At 48.7% G+C, this 25,301-nt stretch overlaps 1 protein-coding gene across 1 annotated transcript in view; it reads right to left on the bottom strand.

Annotated features, from left to right (window-relative positions):
• Nucleotides 1–25,301, bottom strand: part of Col15a1 (collagen type XV alpha 1 chain) — a 104,916-nt gene that overhangs the window by 27,544 nt on the left and 52,071 nt on the right. The window contains exons 10-22 of the mRNA XM_036179736.1: nt 23,801–24,064; nt 23,286–23,414; nt 16,771–16,863; nt 15,602–15,727; nt 15,101–15,163; nt 8,612–8,647; nt 8,098–8,238; nt 7,836–7,904; nt 6,806–6,841; nt 6,632–6,715; nt 4,216–4,281; nt 2,570–2,605; nt 223–285 (exon numbers count right to left, since the gene is read on the bottom strand). Coding sequence (XP_036035629.1) covers nt 223–285; nt 2,570–2,605; nt 4,216–4,281; nt 6,632–6,715; nt 6,806–6,841; nt 7,836–7,904; nt 8,098–8,238; nt 8,612–8,647; nt 15,101–15,163; nt 15,602–15,727; nt 16,771–16,863; nt 23,286–23,414; nt 23,801–24,064 — 1,206 coding nt within the window. The remainder of the gene's footprint in view (nt 1–222; nt 286–2,569; nt 2,606–4,215; nt 4,282–6,631; nt 6,716–6,805; nt 6,842–7,835; nt 7,905–8,097; nt 8,239–8,611; nt 8,648–15,100; nt 15,164–15,601; nt 15,728–16,770; nt 16,864–23,285; nt 23,415–23,800; nt 24,065–25,301) is intronic.

Here is a 25,301-nt window from a genome sequence, read left to right as displayed (position 1 = left end):
CATGCATGTGGTGCACAGACATTCATGCAGGCGAAATACGCATACACAAAAATAAAATAAATTTGAATTAAAGAAAGCATCCTAGAATTAGAGAGTAGCGACGGTTGTAAATCTTCTAAATGTCACCGAATTGCACTGTAGGAACTGTGTCTCCAGAAGGGACCAGCTGGCCAAATGGAAGTGGTCGGCAAATTCCATGCACCCCCAGACACTGACCCTTACCTGTTCTCCTTTTAGACCCGGGAATCCAGGCACACCGGTATCACCTTTTGGTCCTCTAGGGCCCTGCAAAGAATTGTTGGAGGGCACTGTGTTGATGGTTAAAAGGTTTTCCACAACGAGAAAACATCCCTGTTTCTCTCTGTCACCTCTGTCTCTGTCTCTCGTCTCTGTCTTTGTCTCTGTCTGTCTCTCCATCTCTGTCTCTCCCTCAGAACAACCACTTATCAAGCAGACAGAAGCCATGATTAGTCTGATCTTTTCCTAACCGTAAGAAGGCTGGAGGACGCTGGGGACAGAGGCAGCACTGAGCGTTGGAGACCCCGAGAGAGAGCCCACACTGACGTGGAGGACAAATACCTAAGGGTTAATCCAGTGGGGCATGTCAGGGACCTGGCTAGGGAACTACCCTAGAAAGGCGGTTCACCTGAGACAACTTTCCTTCCCAGGCCCCTGGTGCAGCTCCCACAGTCGGGGCTGAGCTTCCGCAGCATCAGCCCCTCTTTCCTCAGGAGGATTTAACTATTTCTCTTTCTTCTCTCCTGTCTTTTTCTTTTGGGTGCTGGCCAGAGCCTAAGGATGCTTTTTAAAGTCTCCAATCAAAGATCTGCTGCCCTGCTCTTTTTTTTTTTTTTAATTAATTAATTTATTTTTCCTTGCTCTTTTTCTAAAGCCCCCTCCCACTGTGTGGCTGCGACCACCAGATGGCTGACCTCCATGTTTATCTTCTCCTTTCTCCTCCTCCAGGCAGCTGAGATTTACAGTTTATCTACTCTGGCTTTCCCTTCTAAATGCTAATAAAATGTCCTTGTGCTTCCCGCTTGAGTATGTTAATTCTTTTATTAATGAAACTAAGAACCCCATAAGGAGACCCTGATTATCATGGTATGTGATGGCTCTGCTCTCATCTGGTCTCTGGGGCTGACTCTCCCAGAACTCCCCTGGCATATCCTGTATTTGTCTGCCCAGCATTCACCCACAAGATGGGATCCAGCATCCTAGCCCACCGTTAATCTGGCCAGGACCTCCCACTCCATCTTCCATGCCCTGGAGGTGACTCCCTTCCACTGACCAAATGCATGCCACCCTCTGCAGAGTCAAATCCTGCACACCAGCCAGAAGCCATTTTCTCTCCAACTCCAGCAGACAGAACATTTGTGACAGTGACTTGTCTACTCATGGTGTCCACTGTCCCAAGGAATTTTGTTGCTTTATCACTATTTAACCTTTCACAAGCCCTGTCTTGCCTCTAGGTGAAAGGGTGTGCCATCCATCACAGCAAGGGCGGGGCTTAGATATATTTCAGTGTTACTGTTTAGCCATGAACTTTTCACTCACTGTTTTCTTTTTCAAATAATTTTAAATAAAGGACAAATAGGCAAAATCCCTGCGGTGGCCCCTCAGAACACAGAATCATTTGCATGGAAGAAGGCATGTTGGAATGTTCCAGAGTGTGCTCTGGGTCTTGAAGTGGCCGGCCACCTTGGGGGCTGCAGCTAAGAGGTCAGACCTCTTCCACTAACTACAAGGCTGCTTCTCTCCCCCGCCCCCACTCTTGTTCTAACATCTAGTGAACATAATGTGTTTTTACAATTGCCATAGTTTATGATCATTTAGAAAACGTAAAAAAGTTTCACCGTATTTAAAAAAAAAGAAAATATGAAAAGTTCAGAAAGTCTGAAAAGAAAAAAATGAGATCATCTACAGTTCAGCCGTCAGGAACAGATATCTATGACATTTTTATCCATTTCCTTCATTTGTCCCAGAGGAGGCAGCTCAGGCCTTTCCAAGTTGCAGAGTTTCAGAGAAACAGGTCTCACCCTGGGGCCAGCCTTGGCCTTCTGCATAGACCCACACTCCAGAAGGAACACGCGCCCTCCTATAACGGTGCACACAGGCTGTGAATTAGGGCCCTCCGTTCTGTGGCTCTCCTCTACCCTCCTCCCTGCACCACTGCCTTCCCGCATCTTGAGGGACTTTATCTGCACAGACTATCACTGCAAATGCTAGGGTTACCCAGCTGTTGCCCAGGGTTGGATGGCCCAGGGGTAGAGACATAAGACCTAGCCCTCTATAGCTGTCACATAGTAGACACACACACACACACACACACACACACACACACACACACACACGAATCTGTCACTTAAGCAAAAAGGAATCACAAAATGGTAAAAATAAACCCTATGGCTCTCAAAGAAGAAAATGCTTCTGGGGAGAGTATAAAAAAATAGTGTATGCGATGGTGCTAGAGCTTGGTCATGCATGGATGGAGGGAACAGCATCCCAGGTAGGAACAGAATGAGCATAGTCCTGAGCGCAGATGGGTGCTAGCCACTGCCATACTTACTGGAAATCCTGGTAGCCCGGGGACACCATCCGGCCCCTGCAACACACCAAAGACAAAGTTCTTAGAATCAGAAGCACTGTGCCTCAGGGACCACTGTCCCTCAGGAGGGCAAAAGCCCAGGCCTGTTTTATCCAGAGGGTCCACTGTTCCCCAGATTTGCCAAAGATCCAAGCCTATTTCCACCCAGTGTGAATCACTGTCCCATTTTGTAAAAGGGTGCTGAGGATTGGGAGGGAGTGCCACCGGGTCACACAGCTAGTTAACAATGGAGGCAGGGGACTGTCCTCAAGCACCCACAGGCTCACACTGCTCCCCAAGCTTTCATTGTTCCTCACTGAAGCTTCCTCTGCATCATATCACTCAATGTGAAATCCTCTGGAGTGATGGACAGCATGGGAACCTGGGTAAGTCAGCCCTCAAGATGGACTTGAGGATAGGCTGGGGGGCTGGAGGGAGAAGTGGGTGCATGCTGGGAGTTAGACTTTTATGAAAGAGATGGTGATTTTAAAGGACCTGGCAAACAGAGTGTGTACTTCACCACACAGGAGCACAGCCCCCATTCCTGCCACCTCCAGAGATTGGATGCTATTAAAGGGACATGAGCCTGACAGGTCAGATTAAATAGATAGATAGATAGATAGATAGATAGATAGATAGATGGATGGATGGATGGATGGATGGATAGATAGATGGATAGATAAATAGGTAGATAGATAGATATATGGATGGATGGATGGATGGATGGATGGATGGATGGATGGATGGATAGATAGATAGATAGATAGATAGATAGATAGATAGATAGATAGATAGATGGATAGATAGATGATGGATGGATGGATAGATGGATGGATGGATGGATGGATGGATGGATGGATGGATAGATAGATGGATAGATAGATAGGTAGATAGATAGATGGATGGATGGATGGATGGATGGATGGATGGATGGATAGATGGATGGATAGATAGATAGATAGATGATGGATGGATGGATGGATGGATAGATAGATAGATAGATAGATAGATGATGGATGGATGGATGGATGGATGGATGGATGGATGGATATCCTGGGAGATGAGGCTGGACCCCAAGGCTCCTATGGCCAGCACTTTTTTCCTGCCTGATGGCCATCAGATGCCATGGGAGTTTATTGAACAAAGGGAAACCACTTTCTTCTTTTGAGACCCTATCTAGTGTGGGCCAATGCTAAAGCCTCGAGGGAGTCATGTGAGACCCTTGTATGTTCCTTTTCTCATCTCTAAAATGGTGTAAGAATGGCTGAAGTTAGCCTCAATCCTCCTCTGGCTCCAGTGTCTCATTAGGACAGTCCTGTTCTAAGAAATGAGACTCAGCCGACACATGCAGGCCCCCTAGCATTGCCCGGATGGCATGGTATGAGTTGCTCTCTGATCTCACACAGAGTTCTGGTGCATGGGACTGAAAACATCTGCTCCACTGAACACAACTCTGCACGATGAAATTAGTATTAAAAAACCTCTCAAAAATTCAGCTTTCCTTCTTTTTGACTTTGATAGACTCTGGCTCTATGCTCCAGGAGCTAAAAAGATTCCAACCCAACTCAAGACTTCCAGTGGGGGCATCTGGATAGAAGCCTCACTCGGGGGCAGCCACAGATACAAACCGGAGGTCCCACAAGCTCAGGAATGTCCGAGAAATTCATGAATCCGTTAGTGATGTTGAACAAAGACTGAAAGAGAAAAATTACTCAGTGAGGATGAAGGACAGCATGTGCTCCTCCCTGCTTCTGGCAAGGAGGCCCTAGCTGAAGTCACCCAGCATGGAGTACATTGATCACACCCCAAAGCCACTGCCAAGCATACCCAACCCTCCCACTCCCCATCAAACGGTCCCAGTCTGCCTGTCATTTTCCTTTTTAATTAACTTTAAAATTACCCAGTAGATGAATGACTTCTCTCTTTTAAAATTGTAAATACATGTATACATACACACATACATACATACACACATACATACATACATACGTGTGCCCATATATAATATATATAATATCTGTGTGTGTATGCATGTATAAAATAACTCATGTATGTCGTTATTTTACATAAATGGCACCAGGCTGTGTGAACTCCCCTTAACTCATTCTTTTCTACTCAATCATCTTGTGTGGAGAGCTTTCCATGTGCAATTCTGGAATACATCTATTTTTAGTTTGAACAGACTGTCAGGGAGCTCTCCAAAGGGGCTGTGCAATTTACACTTCCCCCACAAGCACTCAAGATTGTCTATTTCCCCACACACTTGGCACTTTTAAATCACACTCTTTTCCTCTTAACTCTGGTCATCCTTTTTCCAGGTCTTTGGGACTTTTTTTTTTTTTTCTGGCCTTTCTCTTATCTGCCTGCCTGGTTGTTATTTTCTTAGAAATGCCATGGTCTTTCTCAAAGGCCTAGTATGTGTATATCTGATGGACAGAGGGATGGATGGATGGATGGATGGATGGATGGATGGGTGGGTGGGTGGATGGGTGGGTGGATGGACAGGCTGACATACATCTGATCCAGTCATAGTAGCTTCTCTCCGTAACTCTAGTGCCCCCCAAGCCTGTTATCCACTGTCAGCAAGCACAGCCCACACAGTTCTATCTCCTCCCTTGACTCAAGGTACCACTGCCACCAGGGCACCAGAGTCACTGAGAGTCCTAGCCTCGTGCCTGCTCAGGAAAACCCTCCTCCTTGTCTAGACCCTGCCCAAAGATACTCCCTCCAGAAAGCCCTCCTTGATTTCTCATATCTCAAACCCACTTTCCTCCCCTGTTCCAACTCTCTTTGGTCTCTGGCCTGTGGGTCACATTCTCCCAAGTCATCCTCTTAACTGCAAGGAGTGTGTGTTTCTTAGGAGTGTGTGTTTCTTAGTCACCTTTAAGCCCTGGGCCTGGTGCAGAGTGTGTGTGCAAAAGTTTTTGCATCAGAGTGTTAGGGATAGACAGAGATTTTTGTTTGTTTGTTTGTTTTTGTTGTTGTTGTTTTGTTTTCCGAGACAGGGTTTCGCTGTGTAGCTTTGTGCCTTTCCTGGAACTCACTCTGTAGACCAGGCTGGCCTCGAACTCACAGAGATCTGCCTGCATCTGCCTCCCGAGTGCTGGGATTACAGGCGTGCGCCACCACCGCCCAGCTAGACAGAGATTTAAATGACACTCAGGTGGGGACAGGCAGAGGACAAGGAACATGTAGGAGGACAGGCATGTCACCAAGCCTTTGTTTTGTGATATGGATTAATGACATTAAAACCACAGGTTACTACTTCTCTGGGAATGGAGGTCAGTGTGGAGAGAGGCTTGCTTTGTTCATCCACGTGGAGAGCTTTCCAAGTGAAATTTTGGAATCTGTCTATTAATAGTTTGGTTTTTGTTGTTGTTGTTGTTGTTTGTTTTTGTTTTTTGTAAACAAATTGCCAAAGAGCCATCTGAAGATACTTCCCTGACAAGAACTGGCCCTCAGGGGTACAACCCTGGCTTCTCTTGGTCTCTTTACTCCCATCCTGAAAGATGGTCGATGCTTCCTGATGGCAGTTTGGGGCATGCTCAGCACTATCCTTCTCTCTTGTCTCACTCTGGAGTTAGTGAGCAGGCATGTATGGCTCTCCCACAGGGTGGAGGCTGTCAACCTCAGCACACCCTCTGCCAACAGTGAGCAGGCATCTGCAGCTCTCCCACAGGGTGGAGGCCGTTAGCACGCCCTTTGCAGGCAGTGAGCAAGTGATCTCAGGCTTGTGTCTCCGGCTTTGGCTTTCCTTCTCAACTAGCCTCAGAACATATTTGGGGCTTCCTCAAAACTCTAGTACTTTCTCGGCTGCTGTCTGACCCCTGATCCTGCCAAGCAGAAGAGCGGACTCTGCAGGTGCTATGTAGGTGAGCAGTGGCATGGAGGGGGTAGGGACAGATAGGTGGGCATGTTGGCAGGTGCAGGCTCTGACACTCTGCATAGCCACCAGCCCTGTAATCCTGAAGGGTCAGGTGACCTGCCGTCCCCTTTAGCAAAGCAGAAAGCATGTGGCCAAGCGCCAGGCTGGATGATACTCACACTGGACAGGACCTCGACACGCCCAGGTGGCCCCCTGGGCCCAGGGGGGCCCACAGTGCTCGTCCCGTCCATTCCCCGTTCGCCCTAGGCACAGCAGAGGGGAGTAAGAACAAAACTCCCAGCCATGGATAATGAAGCTTCTGGAAAGACCCCACCTCAGATGGCCTAACTTACCTTGGGTCCTTGCTCTCCCTTTTCTCCTTTGGGGCCCTGACAAAAATAACCAAACAGATGAAGAGACAGTCTTTGGTTTTCCCCTGTCCTCTGGCACGTTCTGTCTACTTGGCATCTCGTCATCTCTCCTAAGCCCTGCAGTCGATGCTGTCCCAGGTGATAGGCTCAAAAGGTGAGGGGGACATTCCCCTTCCAGGGTCAGAAGAGAAGTACTCACAGAGGGCAAGCCTCAGAGGCCCTCTCCCAGCATGCAAGTGTCCCCTGACTCTGCCCTCAGATCCTGTGTGTACAGGAAGCTCTGTTTTCTGTGCCAGAAGTGACTCCTTGGGCACTTGGCTCTGGGTTTCATGTGACAGAGATCATAAGATCCAGTGGAGCGTTTTCATTCAGGCACACCATGTAGGACAAAGGCAGTGCCTTCTGGGGATGAGGGAGCAGGCAGGGAACCTGCTGGGAACACAGGGTGTTTTGTTTTGTTTTTAAAGGGGCAAAGTGACTCTAACATGGTGATGGGAAGCCTTGAAGCAGAGATGCTCAGTAGTGAGGAACTGGCCAGTGGGGACAAAGAGGACTATCAAGTTTCCCTACCTGAGTCTGTATAAAGCTTCTATGTGGCCCCTGGAGAAAGAGCCTGCAATGAGTTCCTTACAGGCTTCCCAGCTCAAGCCTGTGATGAGCACCTTTACAGGCTACACATCTCCAACCCTGTGATGGGCACCTTACAGGCTTCAATGAGCACCTTACAGACTGCACATCACCCACCACAGTTTGGGGCCAGCAATGAGTACCTTTACAGGCTGCACAGCTCAGACCCTGTGATAAGCACCTTACAGGCTACACATCTCCAACCCTGTGATGGGCACTTTACAGCCTTCAATGAGCACCTTACAGGCAGCACAGCTCAGGCCTGGAGGCATAGCAAGTGTGAATCATTGAAAAGAGAAAGGCCAGGGTGGCCCCACAGCCTCCTCACTCAGGTATGCGAGCAGGACAGCAGCATTCATAAAAGAGTTCATAAAAGTCTACCTACACTTGGAGAGGAGGGCCCTGAGATTCTGGGTTTGCTCAGCAGCTGGGTGCTCCCCGAACCTTCAATGTCCTGGAGAAGAAGCAGAAGCAAGGATTTCAGAGATCACTGCCAAGTACCTGCTTGTGCCAGGGGGAATGCTTGGGACTGTGGGCTCACAGGGGACTCAGCAAAACCTCCACCCTGGGGTCAGTACCCAGTGTGCCTTGCCTTCCAATGGTCCTTACTAACCATCACTCTTCAGCCACAGAAAGGGCGAAAGTACCTCGAATCCCAGTTCTGTTGTACACCCAGGACCTGGGGGCCCAGGGGGTCCTGGAGGCCCTGGTGGTCCCATGACCCCAGGAGTGCCAACTTGTCCATTTTTTCCTGGGGGCCCTGGTAAGCCTCGGTTGCCAGGGTCTCCCTGTAAGGAAGAATACAGGATAGTTACCAGCTGCAATTCCCCCATGGAAGGAGAGCATGTGCACCTGAGTAAGAAAATGACTCCTCGAAGCTAATTAAGTTGAGAAATTCTCTGATGGGCACTGCTTGATGGCACAGAACAGCTGTCTCACTAATTGACATTTCCCTTGGCCAAGGTGCTCACTAGAGGGGTGAGGAAGGGGGATCATTGCAGGGGCATCCTCCCCACTGTCCCAGCTGGTCTATCTTCCCTGAGCCACCTCTCTGAGGAGTGCTTCTCTTTGCTCTGTGACATTAATGGGTTCACTCTGCTGGCCCAGGGGTACACCAGTAGCAAAGGAAAGAGGAGGGAAGGAAAAGCTGTTCTCAATTACCTTCTCGCCAATGGAGCCATTAGGTCCTCTTGCTCCCTGAAACACATGAGCACAGGGGCCAATTAGGAGGTGCCACATGAGGCGTGCTCAGAGGGAAATGCAGAATTATAGACAAGCCAATAGCAGGACACGACAACAGGATTGTTCTATCTGGGTTCGGCTGGTGTCTCCAAGCTGAGCATGTCACCATAGGAAACGGTCTACTGAACACATCAGGCCCAAACATGGGAAAACCCATTCCTCAACAATTAACCCCCCTCCTGAGGTTAGACTAAAGCAGTTGGGCATGAACCAGGAGAGATCAAAGTATTCTCTTGGAGACTCACACTGAGGCAGCTGCCCTCATCCCAGGAAACCTCTACCATGACAGAGGTAAGGGGTGCTTCCAACTTTAAACCAAGGGAAGGGGCAATGGTCAATTTTGATTATCCACTTAGTTGGGTTGAGAAGCACCTTGAAGACTTGTAAAGCACACTTCTGTGCATGTCTGTGAGGGAGTCTCCAGAGAGCATTACCTAAGAGGTGGAGATCTGCCCTGAATGTGGGTATCACCATTCCATAGGCTGGGCCAAGTTGGAAGAACCAGGGAGCCAGCTAGCACAGCATCCACACCACCACCTCTCTCTCTGCTGCCAAGAGAGTTCTCAAGTTTGTTCTGCTATGTCTGTCATCTTGCGGCCATGATACTGCCTCGCCATGGCCCAGACACAGACAATGGAGCTGTGCAGCTAGGCCTGAACCTCTGAAGCTGTGGGCCTGAATAAGACTGTTCTCCTGCAGGAGACAGCCCAGCTATCACATGGCCACACAGAAACTGTGACACTGATTATGACATGTCCACCACCGAAGACTGCATCTCTCCTTGCGCCTTTCCTGGGCTAGATCCATGAGAATAACCTACATTGCCCATTGGATGGGTGGTGAGTATATAATACCCATTCTCAGATAAGATGGGAGTCACCTGGCCTGAAATAAATAGGAATGTCAGCTGACAGCTGACAAGGAACCGCAGAGACCGAAATGCCCTGCCTGGTGGTGGAGAACATAAGAGCAGGAGGCAGGCCAGAAGGAAGCAGGAGGAGGGGTGACCCTGGAAGAAGCAAGAAACAGGGGTGCCCCAGGAGCCTCTGACAGGGAGACAGGTTGAGTTTCTACATCAGGACAGCCATCCAACACCAACCAGTTCCCCTCACCTTCTAGGCACAGTCCTGTCAAGGAGCACCTGTGGGTGTCTTAGTACAAGAACAATGAGAGTTATTTTCAGGAACAAAGAGAGGGCGGGCTTGGAAGCCTAGAAGGTCCATGGGCAGCTTTTTAGTGCCCATTACCTACGGTGGGACACCTTACACAGCCTTGATGCAGGGGGAGGGACTTGGAACTACCTCAACTGAATGTACCAGGCTCTGCTGACTTGCCATGGGAGGCCTTACCGTGTCAGAGGAGGGAATGGGGGATGGGTTGTGGCAGGTGTGGGGGGGAAGCTGGGGGGTGGGAGGAAGTAAGAGAAAGGGATCTGTGTTTGGTATACAAAATGAATAAAAAAGTTCTTAATAAAAAAAAAAAGTTGCCCCATCTCTGAAAGCATTCAGCTGTGCTTCCAACTGATTCTGCTCAAGAGGGTTATTATGATGAAATGGAAAGCTGCATTGCTTCCCATTGCTTCCCCAAGTTTGCTTAAGCCAAATGCATCTTGTAGCAGATCAAGAGGAAGTTCCAGAAGGCATCTTAGTTCCTAATCTTTCTCTCTGATTATTTTAGGCAGCTTGAACATGCTGAGAAGGTAGGACTTAGGTCCAGTCCATGTGCTCACAGGTATGGGGGCCAGCAGTTTGGAACACAAGCAGATTAACTAGAAGATGGGAAGGGGACGGGAGGGTCTAATCTATTAGGACTTTCATGAATGAGTAGGGTGAAAACTGAGAATCTGATAAAGAGTTCAGGAAATAAACTTTACTTCCAAAATGAGACAGTAGCACAGGTCACTCCTTAGCTGGAAGGGATTTATGTGCATTGAGTCTAGGTACTTTCTTGGGATTCCAACTAGTAGAGCCGTGTGGTTATGAGTGAGGATTGTAGACACTCATTCCTACAGCAGAATGAGTCACCCCAGTGTTCCATGTCACAAGATCATAGTTTAGAATTAAAAAAAAATTTTTTGGCCTTTGAGAATAAGGTCTTACTATGCTGGCCTGGCTGGCCTGGAACTCACTATGCAGACCTCCCACTCTTAGAGATCCTCCTGCTTCTTCCTCCACAGCACCAGGATTAAAGGTGTGCACTACTGTGCCTGGCCTGTAGTTTAGAACTTGTGATGATAAATCTTGACTGTCGGCTTGACTGGCCTGAGAGTGTCGAGATCGGCAAAGGACACATCTGGGCATGTCTGTAATGGTGTTTCCAGAGAGGATTAAATAAGGATGGGGACTCCACCTTGAGTCTGAGTGGCATGTCCCATAGACAGGGAGTTCAGACGGCACAGGAGTGGAAAAATGAGAGCTCCTAGCTCAGGCATGTACTGTGTTCTGGCCAACAGGAGCTGCTCTGCACTGCCCTATCTCTGGACTCCCATGGTGACGGCCTGAGCCTCTGACCCCTGATCCACCATGGGCTTCCACCATGATGGCCTGAACCTCTGACCCCTGCTCCACTACAGATTCCCACAACAATGAACTGAATCTCTAAACCTGAAAACCAAAGCAAATCTTCCACTTTTTCTCAGGTATTTTGTCACAGCAATAAGGAGGCTAACACAATTCATTGGAAATTTTGGCTGGTGATAAACTGAGTTATCAAGGGCATTATGAGATGTCCTTAATAGTATACAGGAACAAAGAAAAAAACAAGCAGATACAATCCATGGCCTTTTTTTTTTCTTTTTTTCTTTTTTCAGTGTTATCTGCTGAGTTTGCTCACGGGGTTAGTATGAACTATCATTTCAGCTCAGCAGCCCCTACAGACTGCAGTCTCTTTGGTTTTATGGAAGCCTGTCATGCAAACATTGTGCCAAAGCCAGCTGATAATGAAAGAGGAAACATGAGAAGCCAAGCCAATGTTGTGATGGGCTGGACCTCAAACAGCTGGTTTCTGGATTCTGGGCAAAAGCAGCTTGATGCTCAGAGTCTTCAAGAGTGCCCTCCTGTTATTACATGAACCACGTTCCGAATCAGATTGGGATTGCTAAGAGAAAGAGACAGTGGCGATGATGTCATCAAATTTCTCTTCTAACTTACAGAAGGACAGAAGCTGGATCTACAGGGAAATCTCAAGCCCATTGAGTCTACTCAAAGACAGTTCTAGGTAGCTCAAGGTTCTCCAGCAATTCTGGGTAGTTGAGAAAACTTCAGAGTACAGGCTCTCTCCTGTGTGGGTGCCTCAGAACCTTCCAAGGCTGATGAATGACATGAAGGCCCTGGATCCTGAGGACTATGTCCTCAGTCATTGCAAAGCTGGATGCAGAAGCTACGGTGTATAATGGAGCAATGTTTGAGGACCCTGCTCTCTACCCAACTTCCTTATCATATGTGCTTTGCAGCTGGGAAAATAGGCCACTTCCACCTCCTTCTTCCTGGGATAGAGATGTCAGTTCAACTTAATGTAGGGAAAATAAAAGATACTTCTATTTATACTAAACATCATAAATAATCTACCAGATACATTCTTAGTGATCATCCACACTTTGATGACAGGTTCATGTTTGATAAGGATGGTTTTATATATAAGTGTATCAAATTTCCCAGACAAGTAAATCAAGTCTTATTAACTACGTGTAGGGGGAGGGGAAGCTCATTTTGAGCTAGGCATGGTAGTGCACATGTGTAATTCCAGCATTTGTGAGGGAGAGACAGCAGTATTAGAGTTCAAGGTTATCCTCGGCTCTTATAGAGTTTGAGATCAACCTGGGTTGCATGAGACCCTGTCTCACAACCACAACAACAACAACAACAAAACACACACACACACACACACACACACACACACACACACACACACACACACACAATTGTTTTGATAGTTGCCTGGGCTGTTCTGTGTGCCTGGCTGATAGTATGAGAAAAGACTTCCTACAGCTCAGTCTATCCAGCCACGGTAGGTGCTGCCTAGGCCTTATCAATGAAGCTTTGTGGGTCAAAGATAGACACTGGCAGAAGTCAGTAAACATATCACTGGACCTAATTCTCATAAAGGCCCAAGACACTCATTTCCGACTGTCTGGTTCCCCTTCAACTCTCCAAATGCAAATGTGCAGGTCCTTTTAGAATCTGCTTTTGCTTAACCCAAAGCAGGCCATGTACCTGCACAACGCTGGGCCTCTTAACAAATCCCAGGGCTAAGCTGGCAAAGCTGAGGTCCAGCAGTTGTCCAGGGCAGGGTTGCTCTTACTCCCTGCTGCCCTATGAGCCAGCTGCAGGCCCAGGGGCAGCAGAAGCAGCACATGGGTGTCTTCAGGCAGACAGTGTGGGAGGCTCAGCCACTGCTTCGGAGGTGCTGGCAAGGTAAGTGTGGGTTGGTGGTGCTTCCTGCAGACCTAGATTTCTTATGAAACTGTTGGTTTGTATAAGGTAAGTTTCCTAAAATTTCACAGTTGTTTCTTTTTCTGAGAAATTCATTTGCAACAAAAATCAGGTTACTCTTTCCGTTAAGCTGATGGAAACTGGAACTTGATTCAGCGGCCATGGTGTCCTAGCAGGAAGCATTTCAAACATGTTCATAGAAGTGATGCACTGGCCTAGCCTCCTATCCAATGGGTTCCTTGAACCCTTGTCCACCCTATTAGCACATCACTAGTGCAGAGTGACTTGTCTTTATTTATTATCTCTCTTTGCAGAAAGAGACTTGCCTTCATTCTGGCTGGGAAGGCTGCAAGGGCAGGAATTGCCTTCTCCCAAGAGCACCAGCATGGACAATAGAAAGACAAAGCTGCCAAGAAAGGCTGAAGACAGGCTCACTAGAAATAGTAGCTTAAAATGGTGTTTGAAGAATAGTTCACTTATTCATAAAAGGCTAATAGAGGCCTGTGCTAGGTTGGAAGGCTATTCCCGCTCTATGGCAGGATAGGATGCAGGGTACACTGGAAGGCTAGCATCTCCTGTGTTGATGGCTAAGAAGGTTCGCAGCGACATTAACCCTGTGTCACAGAAAGAGGAAGAAGGAAGGGTGCTGGAAGAGTTGAGAGAAGTCAGGCATGATGGAACATCTATAATCCTAGCACTAAATGTTCAGCAGAGGGATCACAAGTGTGAGGCAAACCCTGGCTAGGTGTAGCATGACCCTGTCTCAACAAACCCCAAACCGAATACCCAGCCCAAATGAAAGAGTGAGGAGGAAGACATTCAGTATCCTCCTCACCTTATCCACAGTTCCACTCTCTGTGGTTTCAGTTTTCCAGTTAGCCATAGGCTGAATTATTAAATGGAAAATTCCAGAAATGAGCAATTCACAGTTTTAGATTACATACCATTTTGAACAGCATAATGAAACCTCACAACTTTCTGCTCTATCCTACCTAGGATATACGTAATTCCTTGGTCTAGCATGTCCACATTTATATACTACCCACCCATAAGTAATTTAGCTGTCATCTTGATTATCAGATCAAGTACAGTATTATTCTCCCATTCATTAACCTTTATTTTATTTAATAATGGCTCCAAAGTGAAGAGTAATGATGCTAGCAATTTTGTTATATTGTTATGATTATTCTATTATATCATTAGTTACTGCAGTTATTTTTTTTAACTATGCTTAAATTTAGAAATTAAATGGATATGTATGTATGTACAAGGACAATAACAGTATATATATGTGGATGGGAGTCTTGCAACATAACTCTTAGGATAAAGGAGGGTCACTGTCTCTGAACTGAGCCTTGATGACACAAAGAAGTGGCATTCCAGACAAGGCCAATATCACATGCAGAGGCTTAGAGGCTGGCAGAGAGGAGCATGCAGCAACTGGCCTGTCGCTCAGAGCTGTACCAGTGAGCAGTGGGCCGTGTGCTCTGGAGACAGCTGGTGCTAACAAAGAAGGGCACCATGCCTTTGCCCAGCAGAGTGCCACCAGCATTTCCCCAGGAGCCAGTGAGTGCCTGCAACATGAAGGTGGACAGGCACAGGTGTGTGGGCGTGTGTGGGTGGAGAGGACATCAATGAGAGTCCTATTGCTTCGGGGTAGGCAGGAAGAGATGAATGTCAAGATGCACAGAAAGGTCACAGGTGTGGAAGTCACTCTTCGACAACTAGCCAGTGGTGACAGGGAAGGAGAAAGGAGCAGAAGGAGCCAGGAAAGACAAGACCCAGGGGAGATGGTGGCACCACCATTCATGGATGCTAAGGCATGCAGGAGTGGGAAGGAGAAACAGACTGTGAACCCAAGGGTGGGACATCCAATAGAGATGACCAAAGAGAATAACAGAGATGACGAACTCATGTTAGGGCTCAGAGAGTGGCCAGGTTGGCTCCCTGTGCTGGAACTCACACCATCCCCCCATACCTTCTCTCCTTTCATCCCAGGCTTGCCAGAGGCTCCATCAAGTCCAGGCTGTCCCTCGGGGCCCTGGGGAATATCAGTGACAATCAGCTCACAGCATCTCTGCTAAAACCCACACAAAACCCTACCTAGGAAGGAGGGAAGGTTGAGGGAACTTGAGACTGGTGAGCACAGGGTTAGCTGCCTGTGCCCAAGACAAGCAGCCTCTGTCTGAGTCACATCTCCTCAGAGGAGGAGGACATCAGGAGCAGGACAGGACGAGATGGTCTCCAAGGCTTTCCCTCAGCAGGCCTAGCTCTGGTATCCTGTGGCAGATTCCAAAGCCTGCATGAGCCTGCACCCCAACCCCTATGTAAATCAGGAAAGCAGTGTGTACAGTATGTTCTTGGCAGTCCTCCGTGGAGTCTCAGCAATGACTCAGATTGGGTAGTGCGGGGTCTATAATCTGTATGTGAAAGGAAGCCCCATGACCACAGGGTGAAGGAGGAGGCTTCAGTTGCTCACCGGAGGTCCTGGCTCACCAGTAGGTCCATCCTCTCCCGGAGAGCCAGGGGGTCCCATGAAAACATCAGTTCCTGGTTTTCCTGGAATCCCAGGTGATCCAGGTGGGCCTGGGGGGCCCGGAGGACCCTGAAAGACAGTGTTGGAAGCAATGAGGGAGCGTGAATATACCAAGCATGCTTTTTTACCTTTTTTCCAATCTTTGCAACAATCCTGTAGGAAAATTGGGGTTCTCACCTTGCACAGGGAGAAACTGAGGCTCAATGAGACAACATGACTCAAAGACTCATACACGCATAGTTGAAAAGCAGGGAGCTCGCATTTGAATGTAAGGTTTTCCAAGCAGATCACACCAGGCTTTCTCCCAAATGGTGTATACGATAAAGAACCAATTAGCTTGAATCCCAGAGGAGCCCTGGTTAATTCTGCTTTCTAATTGACTGTAAGTAAGGTCAGTCAAGCAGCCTGTGTTTGACCTCGTCCTGAAACACTTTCCAAAGTGGACTTGTTTCCTCAGCCTCCTGCTGGCTGTCAGATTTCACTAGCCCAGACTGTTCCTTGTAGATCCACTGGGGCTTTCACGCCACTGAGCGCCAGGACCTTTCCAGCCCTGGAAATGGGCAGGGGCAGCTAAGTGGAACATCAATCTGGGGCAGCAGGGAGGCTGAGGGGAAGGGCTGAAGAGAGGGTTGGGCCCAAAGATGGATCTAGAACCAGCCACACTCTCTTGAGGGCAATTTAGAGAGGACCAGGAGAGCCCAGCCTTGGGCAGACCAGACATGTCACAGGCACCAAGAATGGGCCAAGAGCACTGGAAACTGAGTGTGAAATGCTATCAAAACAGAGAAAGGACCAAGGCAATTCTTTCACAGATAAAGAGGACTGTGGGAACCACGGGTGGAGAGGAAGGCCAATGAGCAAACTTGCTGTGACAGAGACAAGAACAGCTTCCAGGGAAAGGTGGAGGGTAGGGTGGAGAGGAGAAAGATCTCAATGCAAATCCAGACTCGCCCTTGGCTAAAATGAGTAAAATGTAAAGGGGAATGTACGATGATCCCCACAGACTCCAGGAAACAATCCCCAAGGGGCCAGTCCATTTTCATTGTTTGCCTCACCCCACAGCCTGCCCTCCTGGGTCCCCAACACCAGCTCCCCACACTTCTCATACTCACTCTCAACAGATCCTCATTGCCCACAATGTCTCCAGAGCCCGAGCCCACCTCCAAGGGCCAAACAGGGCCAGAGCCCTCAGCCTCCACTTCTACCTGCAGAAAAAAGAAATTCCCACAAGTGGATTCAGGCACCAGTCTCCATAGACAGCCATGCCACCTCCAGTGCTCCCATGTTCTATAGCCTTAAAATGTCTGTGGCCAACTTCCTTTCTGGTCTCACCTTTACACCCCTTCCCAGCTAGAGTCCCGCCTCAGCCGCCCCATCATTTGGCCTGCAGGTGACCTGGTCTCAGTACCCTTCCAATTCCATCTGTTTCCTGTCCAGGGAACACCTTAGTCCCTAGGTGGCCTCCCGTGTGAAACCATATTGAAAATGAGGGCTTGCATATGGCTTTATTTGATCATTAAATATGTATATGCCATGCCCTGCCCCCCAGAGCTCCCAGGAGGATCAGGGTTGCAAGTTAGAGCTAGTAGCAGAAAAGTCACTGTCCTGTGGCTATAAGAGGGAACCGTGGCAATTTGAATGAGAATGTTCTCCATAGGCTCATATGTTGAATGCTTGGTCCCCAATTAGTGGAACTGTTTGGGAAGGATTAGGAGGTATGGCCTTGTTGGAGGAGATGTGTCACTGAGGGTTGGCTTTGAGGTTTCAAAAGCCATGCCTGTCCAGTCTCAATTTCTCTTGGCATGTAATTTGAGGATCAGATGTAAGCTGTTACTTTCTTCTCCAGCACCATGCCTGCCTGCCACCATGGTTCTCGCCATAATGATAATAGACTAACCCTCTGAAAAATGTAAGCAAGCATCCAACTAAATGCCTTCTTTTATAAGTTGCCTTGGTCATGGTGTTTCCTCATGGTAATAGAACAGTCTATGAGGCAGAGGTGGTAGCAGAGGTAAGGATTCCCATTAAAGATTGTTGCTTTCATCTGAGGGAGGATGGAGTACCACACAGCTAAATTCAGGGAACTGGAGATGGCCTTAGATAGGAAGCAAGGAGGATCCCTTGAGGACATTCATGGTTTGTTTCCTGGTGACCAGATAAATGGGGTGTCATTCCTAGAGACAGGAAGCCCAGGCAGGGAAAGGAGCAGGTCTCGAGCCAGGGTCTAATGGAGATATCCTTCTTGGTCCCTTAGGGTCCGGAAAACATAATGATGTAAGTGAAATGTGGAGCTGAAGCCTGCAGGGATCCAGAATAGTGGAAGCCTGAGGCCTGACTGAAAAGAACTATAGAGTCTGGAAGTCCAGGAAATCCCCTCCCCCACAGCACCATCCTAGAGAGACCCACAGGATCAATGAGGCATCTCCTCCCAATGTCCCCTTCTTTGTAGACATTGCTCACCTTTAAATCTGAACCAAACTGAAGAAAGGCATTTTCTCTTATAAGAATGGCCCTAGCCTGTCACCCTGACCCCTGCCACCAGCACTTCCCTGGTTCTCAGGGCTCAGTGGTCCTTTGTTCCTGACTCACACTGGTAAGAGAGGGATATGGTAGGATAAGCTGAGCATGCACACACAATTGCATAGACTCTGATGTTGCCTAGGGTTCCCCGAGGCAACTCTGCCAGAGGCTTGGCATCTGCAACCAGTGAACTGCTCGTTCTATCCACCCCTGAAGCCTCTCTGGGTCTTGACGCCTCCCAGATCTGCCTTTCTGAAGCCATGGGCTTCTCCAGGCAACACTCTCAGTCCCACAGCCTGGCATAACTGGTGTTTAGGAAACGCCTTTAGATGCCAAAAGTGTCCATGTGGGAACAGGGAGTGAGGCGACAAGGAACGGAAGGAGGGAGGAGGGGAGAAGGAGAAATGTGAGCCTGTGAGATGTCAGCTGTCAAAAGCCTCCAGAGAAATGGCTGTCCTGATAAATACGATAAGAATACCTGAGCCAAAACTGAGCATGGAGAGGGACATCAACAGTGAACACTGCTGCCTCTGAAGTTCCCTGAAGTGGCAGAGGTGGAGACCAAGAAGGAACCCTCGCCCACAGGCCACTGGCTTTCCCAGGGCTTCCTCTCCAGAGCCAAAAGCAGAGGCCCAAGACCAGAGCAAAGATGGAGAGGAGCAGCCAAGTTGTCACCCGTGGTGACAGCCCCGGGGAATCACATTTGGGGTCACCCTCATGTGAGAATAGCTTGCCGAGCAGTTCTTCCAGAAGACTAGCTGTTACCTCGACTGCACTAAGGGACCTCAGGCAGCATTTGTCTAAACACCCCTTCATCCTGGCTACTGCTCAAGTATCAGCTATCATCACACCAGCTCTCCTGAGACCCTCCAGCTGCTGAGAGACCAACCTGGGACCAGCGTCCATGGGAGATCTTCCTCATCAACTCCTTCCCAAGAGGAAAACCAGAGGCAGGGCATGTGTCTCAGAAGGACCTTTCATAACAGATAGGGAAACTGAGGCCTGTAGTGGTCAAATGACTCAGCCAATGGAATGACTTGATTTTGAACATGGTGGGTTTTGCTGACCAACTTGTGGATCATGTCTGAAGATGATGGCTTGGCTGTAGACAGCACAAAAACTTAAGGCACAAAATCTAAAGACCATGCTCTCATCCCTCCAGGAACTATGTGATCATGAGCAGTGTCTTAACCCGCTCTGAGCCTCACGTGATAAATAACTGCTTATAGCTAATTTATTGAGCAAGTATGGTGTACGAGGCAAAGTTTCCTATGACTCATTGACTCTCAGAACAAATCAAGAGTTAGGAACCATGCTTGTGTTCCTCAGGTTTTGCAGTTACAGGAGACAGAGAGATGTGAAGAAATTGGTTGCAGATGAGCAGCAGAGTCGGACTTGCCTTGTACTCACTAAACTATTGCCTCTGCAATTCAAAAGGATTCTGGGAATATTCCAGGCAGGCGCTCTCTTGACCATCCTGACTGTGCTTTTAAGCTCTCTACACAGGAACTGGGCATCAATTTCTGTTCACAGCTGTGCCCAACCCAGGCGCTTGGCAGTGACCTGCATGGCAAGATACTGCGCTGTGTTCACCTGTTCATTTACCTACCCCTCCTCCTGAGTATCTTCCTCCTGTGTCTCCTCCTTATCTCTCAACTCTTCTTAGAGGTTGACGAAAGACTCTGGGGTTAGAGGATGTCTCAGCAGATAAGACTGGGTGCTGCACAATCACAGATCAGAGTTCGGATCCCAGAACCCACTAACAATCTGGGCATCCCTTGCATGACCATAACTGTAGTTTGGGGTGTGCAGTGGAGACTGGAGGGATGATAGGGCTTGTCAGCTTCAAATCTAATTGAGGATATGGGGGGCCTCGGGTTCAGAGAGAGACCTTGCCTCAAAAGAATAGCTGAAGAGCGACAGAGGACACTTGATGCCCTATTCTGGCCTGCATGCATGTACGTGCATGTGCTTACCCCCCCCCCCAAATAAATTAAAATTTTAAAAATTCTGTCATAAGGGCTAGGGATGTAGCTCAGTGGTAAAGGCTGGCTTATCATGTACAATTATTTATGTTCAACCCCTAGCTCTACAAACACAAAACAAACACCACTATAAAATAAACTACTGCCAAAGCTAAAAGCCTCATAGCAAAAAGCAACAAAATGCACGAAATACCTAACAACACCCACAGTCTCACCACTGTGAAGCAACATTGCTAACATTTAGGGAGGGTGCTTCCTTCTAGAGTATGTATTTCCTAATAGTTAAGACCACACAACACACTCAAGTTTATAACCATCTTCTTCCACTTAGCATTTCCCCAACATTGAATACAAATAAGGATAATTTTAATAATGTCTAATGTTCCATTATGTGAATAGACTTTAATTGGTCTCCTTTTGTTGACTAATTAAATCATACCCAGTTCCCCTCTGTTATGGGCAGATATTAAGGTTACCGTCCTAGTAAACAAAATCCTTTGTTACGTATCAGGCTATCTCCATTGAGGAAGGTTCTTAGAACCAAATTCCTTGCAATTGTGTGGTGGTTAACTTCTGGTTGTTAATTTTAGGGTCGCTAATATATGTGGACAGAGTTTCCCAGAAGCAGTAAGCACATACCCCCACACCCACCCCAGACTGGCCTCAGCAGCCTGACTTCTCAGAATAGAAAACTCAAGGATAAAAGGGTGATTGGCTCAGTTTCTCCAAAACACCAAATAGAAAAACAAGATGGGATACAGAGACAAAAAGACACTTGAGAGATGTATCTGTTAGGCCCAGATACTCCAATTCCATAGACGCCAAAAGACAGCCCAAATATCCAGAAATGGGCTCAACCTGGACTACAGGAGGATTTCTGGTGGTTAGATAAAAGCCAGCATCCCTGAGGAACTTGTGAGGCAGATTCTCCTCTGACAAACAGAGTCACTTCCCTTACCTTGGGCAGCAGGGTTATATGGTTACCTGTGGTGCCTGTTAGCATATCAAAGCCCATGCTGTTACACATTTCCAAGTCCATGCTAGCCTCCTAGCCTTTCTCACCTCCTCTGCTACCCTAAACTCCCTCCTGTTCATGGGCTTCCCTCCCGCCAGCTACCAGTTTCCTGATAACCCTGCTATCCTTTATACGTTCTCTCTCTCTCTCCTCATGCTCCTCAACCCATGTCGTTTCTATTCTCTGTGCCCTGGCCCTGGCCAGGTCCAATCTGCTGGCCATATTCAGTCTCCTTTCTCTTTCCGCTCTGATGCTTCCCGATGCCTCTAGCTTCTCTCTCTCTCTCATATCTACAATAAAAACCTTCCCCTTTACCATACCATGCAGCAGTCACGTCAACAGTTCATACAGTATCAACATGTAATGGACAGACTGACGATTCAGAGTCAAAATAACTGGCAAGAGGCATTACAAAGTCAACCTGAGTATCAGAGACTATGGCGAGGCTACTGGTTTGTTAGATGGATGATGATATCGTGATTATCATAAAAACCAAAACAAACAAACAACCCAACGGTCCCAAATCCATCTACTGGTGATGTACCGTGAACTATTTACAAGTTAACTGACATATGCTTAGGGTTTTCCAACAATGTTCCAGGCTTCTCCACTCTTCCATAAAGTTGTAAGAGGGAGAAGAGCTAAGACAGACCGGCTCAAGCTGGTGATTATGGGAGGCAGCTATGCCGTTCTGAGCCCCTTGGTGAAGTTTCCAGATATTCAATAAGAACAGTTTCAGCAAAGAGCAGGCTCTGCCTGTGCCTGGTGTGGCATCCCAAGGAGCAGTGTGGACTTTGCACAGACTGTGGTGTAAGGAGCCGAGGGGCAGGGGACCGTGTTAGGGAATCACAATGCTCGATGAGCTGGGGCATCTTGGGCAGCTGGTGGCTCTCAGTGCTAGCCACCTTGAGGACAGATCTCTGGGGAGTGCCAGCCCAAGTCTCACTCACTAGGATATCAATAGGCTCAGGCCCTATGGGCTTTGAGCTACCCGACTGTATCTAATATACACTGGGGTTTGAACTCAGAATCCTCACTCTTCTTCCTTTGCCAACAACGATCACAGACTGGAGCCGGCACAACAGGGCATCTCTGGAAACTGTCCTTGGCTTCCTGCCTCTCTGTCGGGCTCAGGGTCTTTTCTTACATCGTGCTCTTGGATATGAAGATACAGGAGGGTAACACTGCACAGGAGGAGCTGCATAGGCCAGAGGGCTCAGGGTGACCCCAGCCCTACCTCTCAGATGCAACAGCTGGCAGGTACCCCATCTCATCACAACCCATTGCTCTCACCTGGGATGGAGATCATTCATCCTACAGGAGCCAAGGGCAACTCTAACCACAATGAAGGGAAGCTGCTTGGGAACCAGCCAGCCACTGGAAGACACTCTTGGGCAAGGGCCATTTGGGATTCTCAGAGGACTATCCTGACTTCTGAGCCCCTTAGCGCAGGCCACTGGAGTGTTGCAGCTGAGGGATCACATGGCTCAACCTTGAATCATGGCTTTCAGAGTATCACTCTAGGGACTGGCGCACTGAGGTGGTCATCTGTGGGAGGTTATCCTTGAGAACCACCTTCACCCTGAAGAGCAGCAGTTCACTCCCTGATTCACACCGGCCTGATTTCTGAGTTGTCTGCTTCTCTGAGACAAGGGACCACCCCTAAACTGGCGACCGCACGTGTGTGCATAAATGGTCTGAACATCTTCTCAACTGACTCTCCAACTGTCCCGTGCAGACCAGAAGCCTGAAGCTTAGGAGTAGCAGCCCACAGCCTCAGACGCTCAGCTGGGAGGCCCTGGCAGGTCCACACACCATTCATGCTCCATGTCTCTACAGACCCTGCTGAGCCCTACACTCAGTGTTTATTCTCTAGGACATTGCTAATCTTGATGCAATCACAAAGGCAATTGGAGACCTAAGAAAGGTCTCTCTATCTTTATTTTTTTGCCTTTGCCTACCCAAACTGTAGTCTCTTGGGGCTTCTCAGGCCAAAGGCCCTCAATACCATCTTTACAAACAAAGCTGAAAACTGACCCTGAGATTAGGATGGCCTTCTCCATGCTGAAAGATCTGCCAGCTGAGTCCAAACTCCCAGGACACTTACCAGAGTGACCTGCCTCTCGAGCATCACTGTGGGTGTGGGGAGCGGAGGCTCACTGGGGGGTGTGCGGCCAGACCCCTTCTCTTCAGCTTCCTCTGTGGCAGTCACCAAGCCTTCTCCATCAGCAGGTGCCTGCAAAGGAGATCAACAAGAGGGGTCATTGTGGCGGGATTGGGGGGTGTCATTTCTGTAATGGCAGTCCAATGTCAAAACATTGACTTACCTACCAGGATCCTCACACCCAGCTCAGTCACAGGAGTGACTGCTGGAAACCCCTCCCATCCTTGGAACACTGATCTCTAGGAAAGTTCTTAGAGCTAGGAGGTAGCCGGTTGGGACAAACCCAGCACCTGGCCCTTCTGTTGCTGTCTTTCTTCCTTGTTCAGCTGTAGTTTTCCCAGGTCTCACAACAGAGCTCAAGCTGTGTGTGCCTCTGCAGAGGACCTTAATGGCTCCTGGCTCAGAACGCTGACCTTTCCGTCCCCCACGAGTCAGAAAGGATGCTAGCTGGGACTTACAGAAGTAAACACTTGCTCAGGGGCCACTGTGGGTGTGAGAGTGGCTTGGATGTCTGTAGGGGCCTCACTGGCTGGCTCAAGGACCACTGTGGGTGTGAGAACATTCAGGATGTCTGTAGGGGCCCCACTGGCTTGCTCAAGGACCATTGTGGGTGTGAAGGCATCCAGGCTGTCGGTGGCAGTCCCACTGGCTTCCTCTTCCTCAAAAGCATGGAGGGGCACTTTGGACACGGCTGAGGTTAGCCATTCTTCACCGTTTGGACCCTGGAATAGAACTGCCATGAGATTATGCCCTGTGATCCCCACCCTTTCTTTGGTGGCTGTGCACATGCTACAGAAAGGAAACCACTGGGACCATCAGCTCTCAGCAGCTCCTTTGCAGCCTGCCCTGTATGCGTCAAGGGAGGACTGTAACTGAGTGTCCAGGTCTCAGGGGCTCACTGAGGCTCAGAGGCAGAAGACACCTTCCTGGGCATCTTGAGCCCACCTCTGGAATCCATGTAGCTGCACATCTCTGCTCAGTGCTCAGTGCTGGGCTTAGTTTGCATACTTCCAGTTATGGGGAGCTCATCACCTCTGCAGGCAGCCCTCCTATTTCCATACCGTTCTGCTAGCTGACCTCCAGCTTCTACTATGCTGAGACTTGCTAGAACTGGAGTCTGGTCCCTGCTTTTCTCCTGCTGTGACACATACTTTGTCTTTAAGAAGAAAAGGGAACAGGGAAGGAAAAGGAGACACTTTGTCCTTTGAAGTCATCTGTGTGACAGTCAGGTGGCTTGGAGAATTCTGTCACTAGCATGTGTGGGCAGACCACAAGGCTGCCTGCACAGTATATTACAGACAGACAGACAGACAGACAGACAGACAGAGAGCATGTGGAGGAGCTCAGAGGTGGGTTGTTGACCTTGGCAGATCTTGCTACCTTCAGGCATTCACTCCGCAAATTTCAGCACCTGCAGCTTGAAAGGAGTGAAGCAGATCTGCTAAACCCTGTCCCCACCAGGCTCATGATCTGCTAGGGAGCCAGGCATGCGCTAGGGATGGAGCTTTTTACCAATACAATTAGGATGAAGTCTCCCAAGGACAAGGCCCAGGAGCCTTCAGAGCCCATGCCAGTGCCTTCCTGGGGAAGCGGTGCTGGGCCGACTCTGAAGGACAAGCAAGAAGGTGAAGGAAGGGGAGCAAGGAGGCTCTCTGCAGAGAGGAGGAGTATGGGAAGACTGCAAGGCAAGAGGAAACTCAGAAACTTGAGTAGGAAGCTGCGGCTCGGGTCAGGAACACAGAGGCCCCAGGTGCAGCCAAGAAGGCCAGTGATGGACCCTGCTCGGCTTCTCAAGGGAGCTGGGTCAGTAGGTCAAGGTCAGTGAAGCATCCCAGAAGAGGGGAACAGCCACCCGAGAGAGGCCACAGAGAGGTGTGAGCAGTGCTGGCTGGGGAAGGAGGCTGTTGAGGGCCTACGCTGCTGAATTACAGATTTAGGTAGAAAAGCAACAGGACTCCA

The sequence above is a fragment of the Onychomys torridus genome, chromosome 2, assembly GCF_903995425.1.
Source record: "Onychomys torridus chromosome 2, mOncTor1.1, whole genome shotgun sequence".
NCBI lineage: Eukaryota > Metazoa > Chordata > Mammalia > Rodentia > Cricetidae > Onychomys > Onychomys torridus.
Note: the sequence above shows the minus strand (reverse complement) of the source record. Positions and strands in the feature narration are given on the sequence as shown.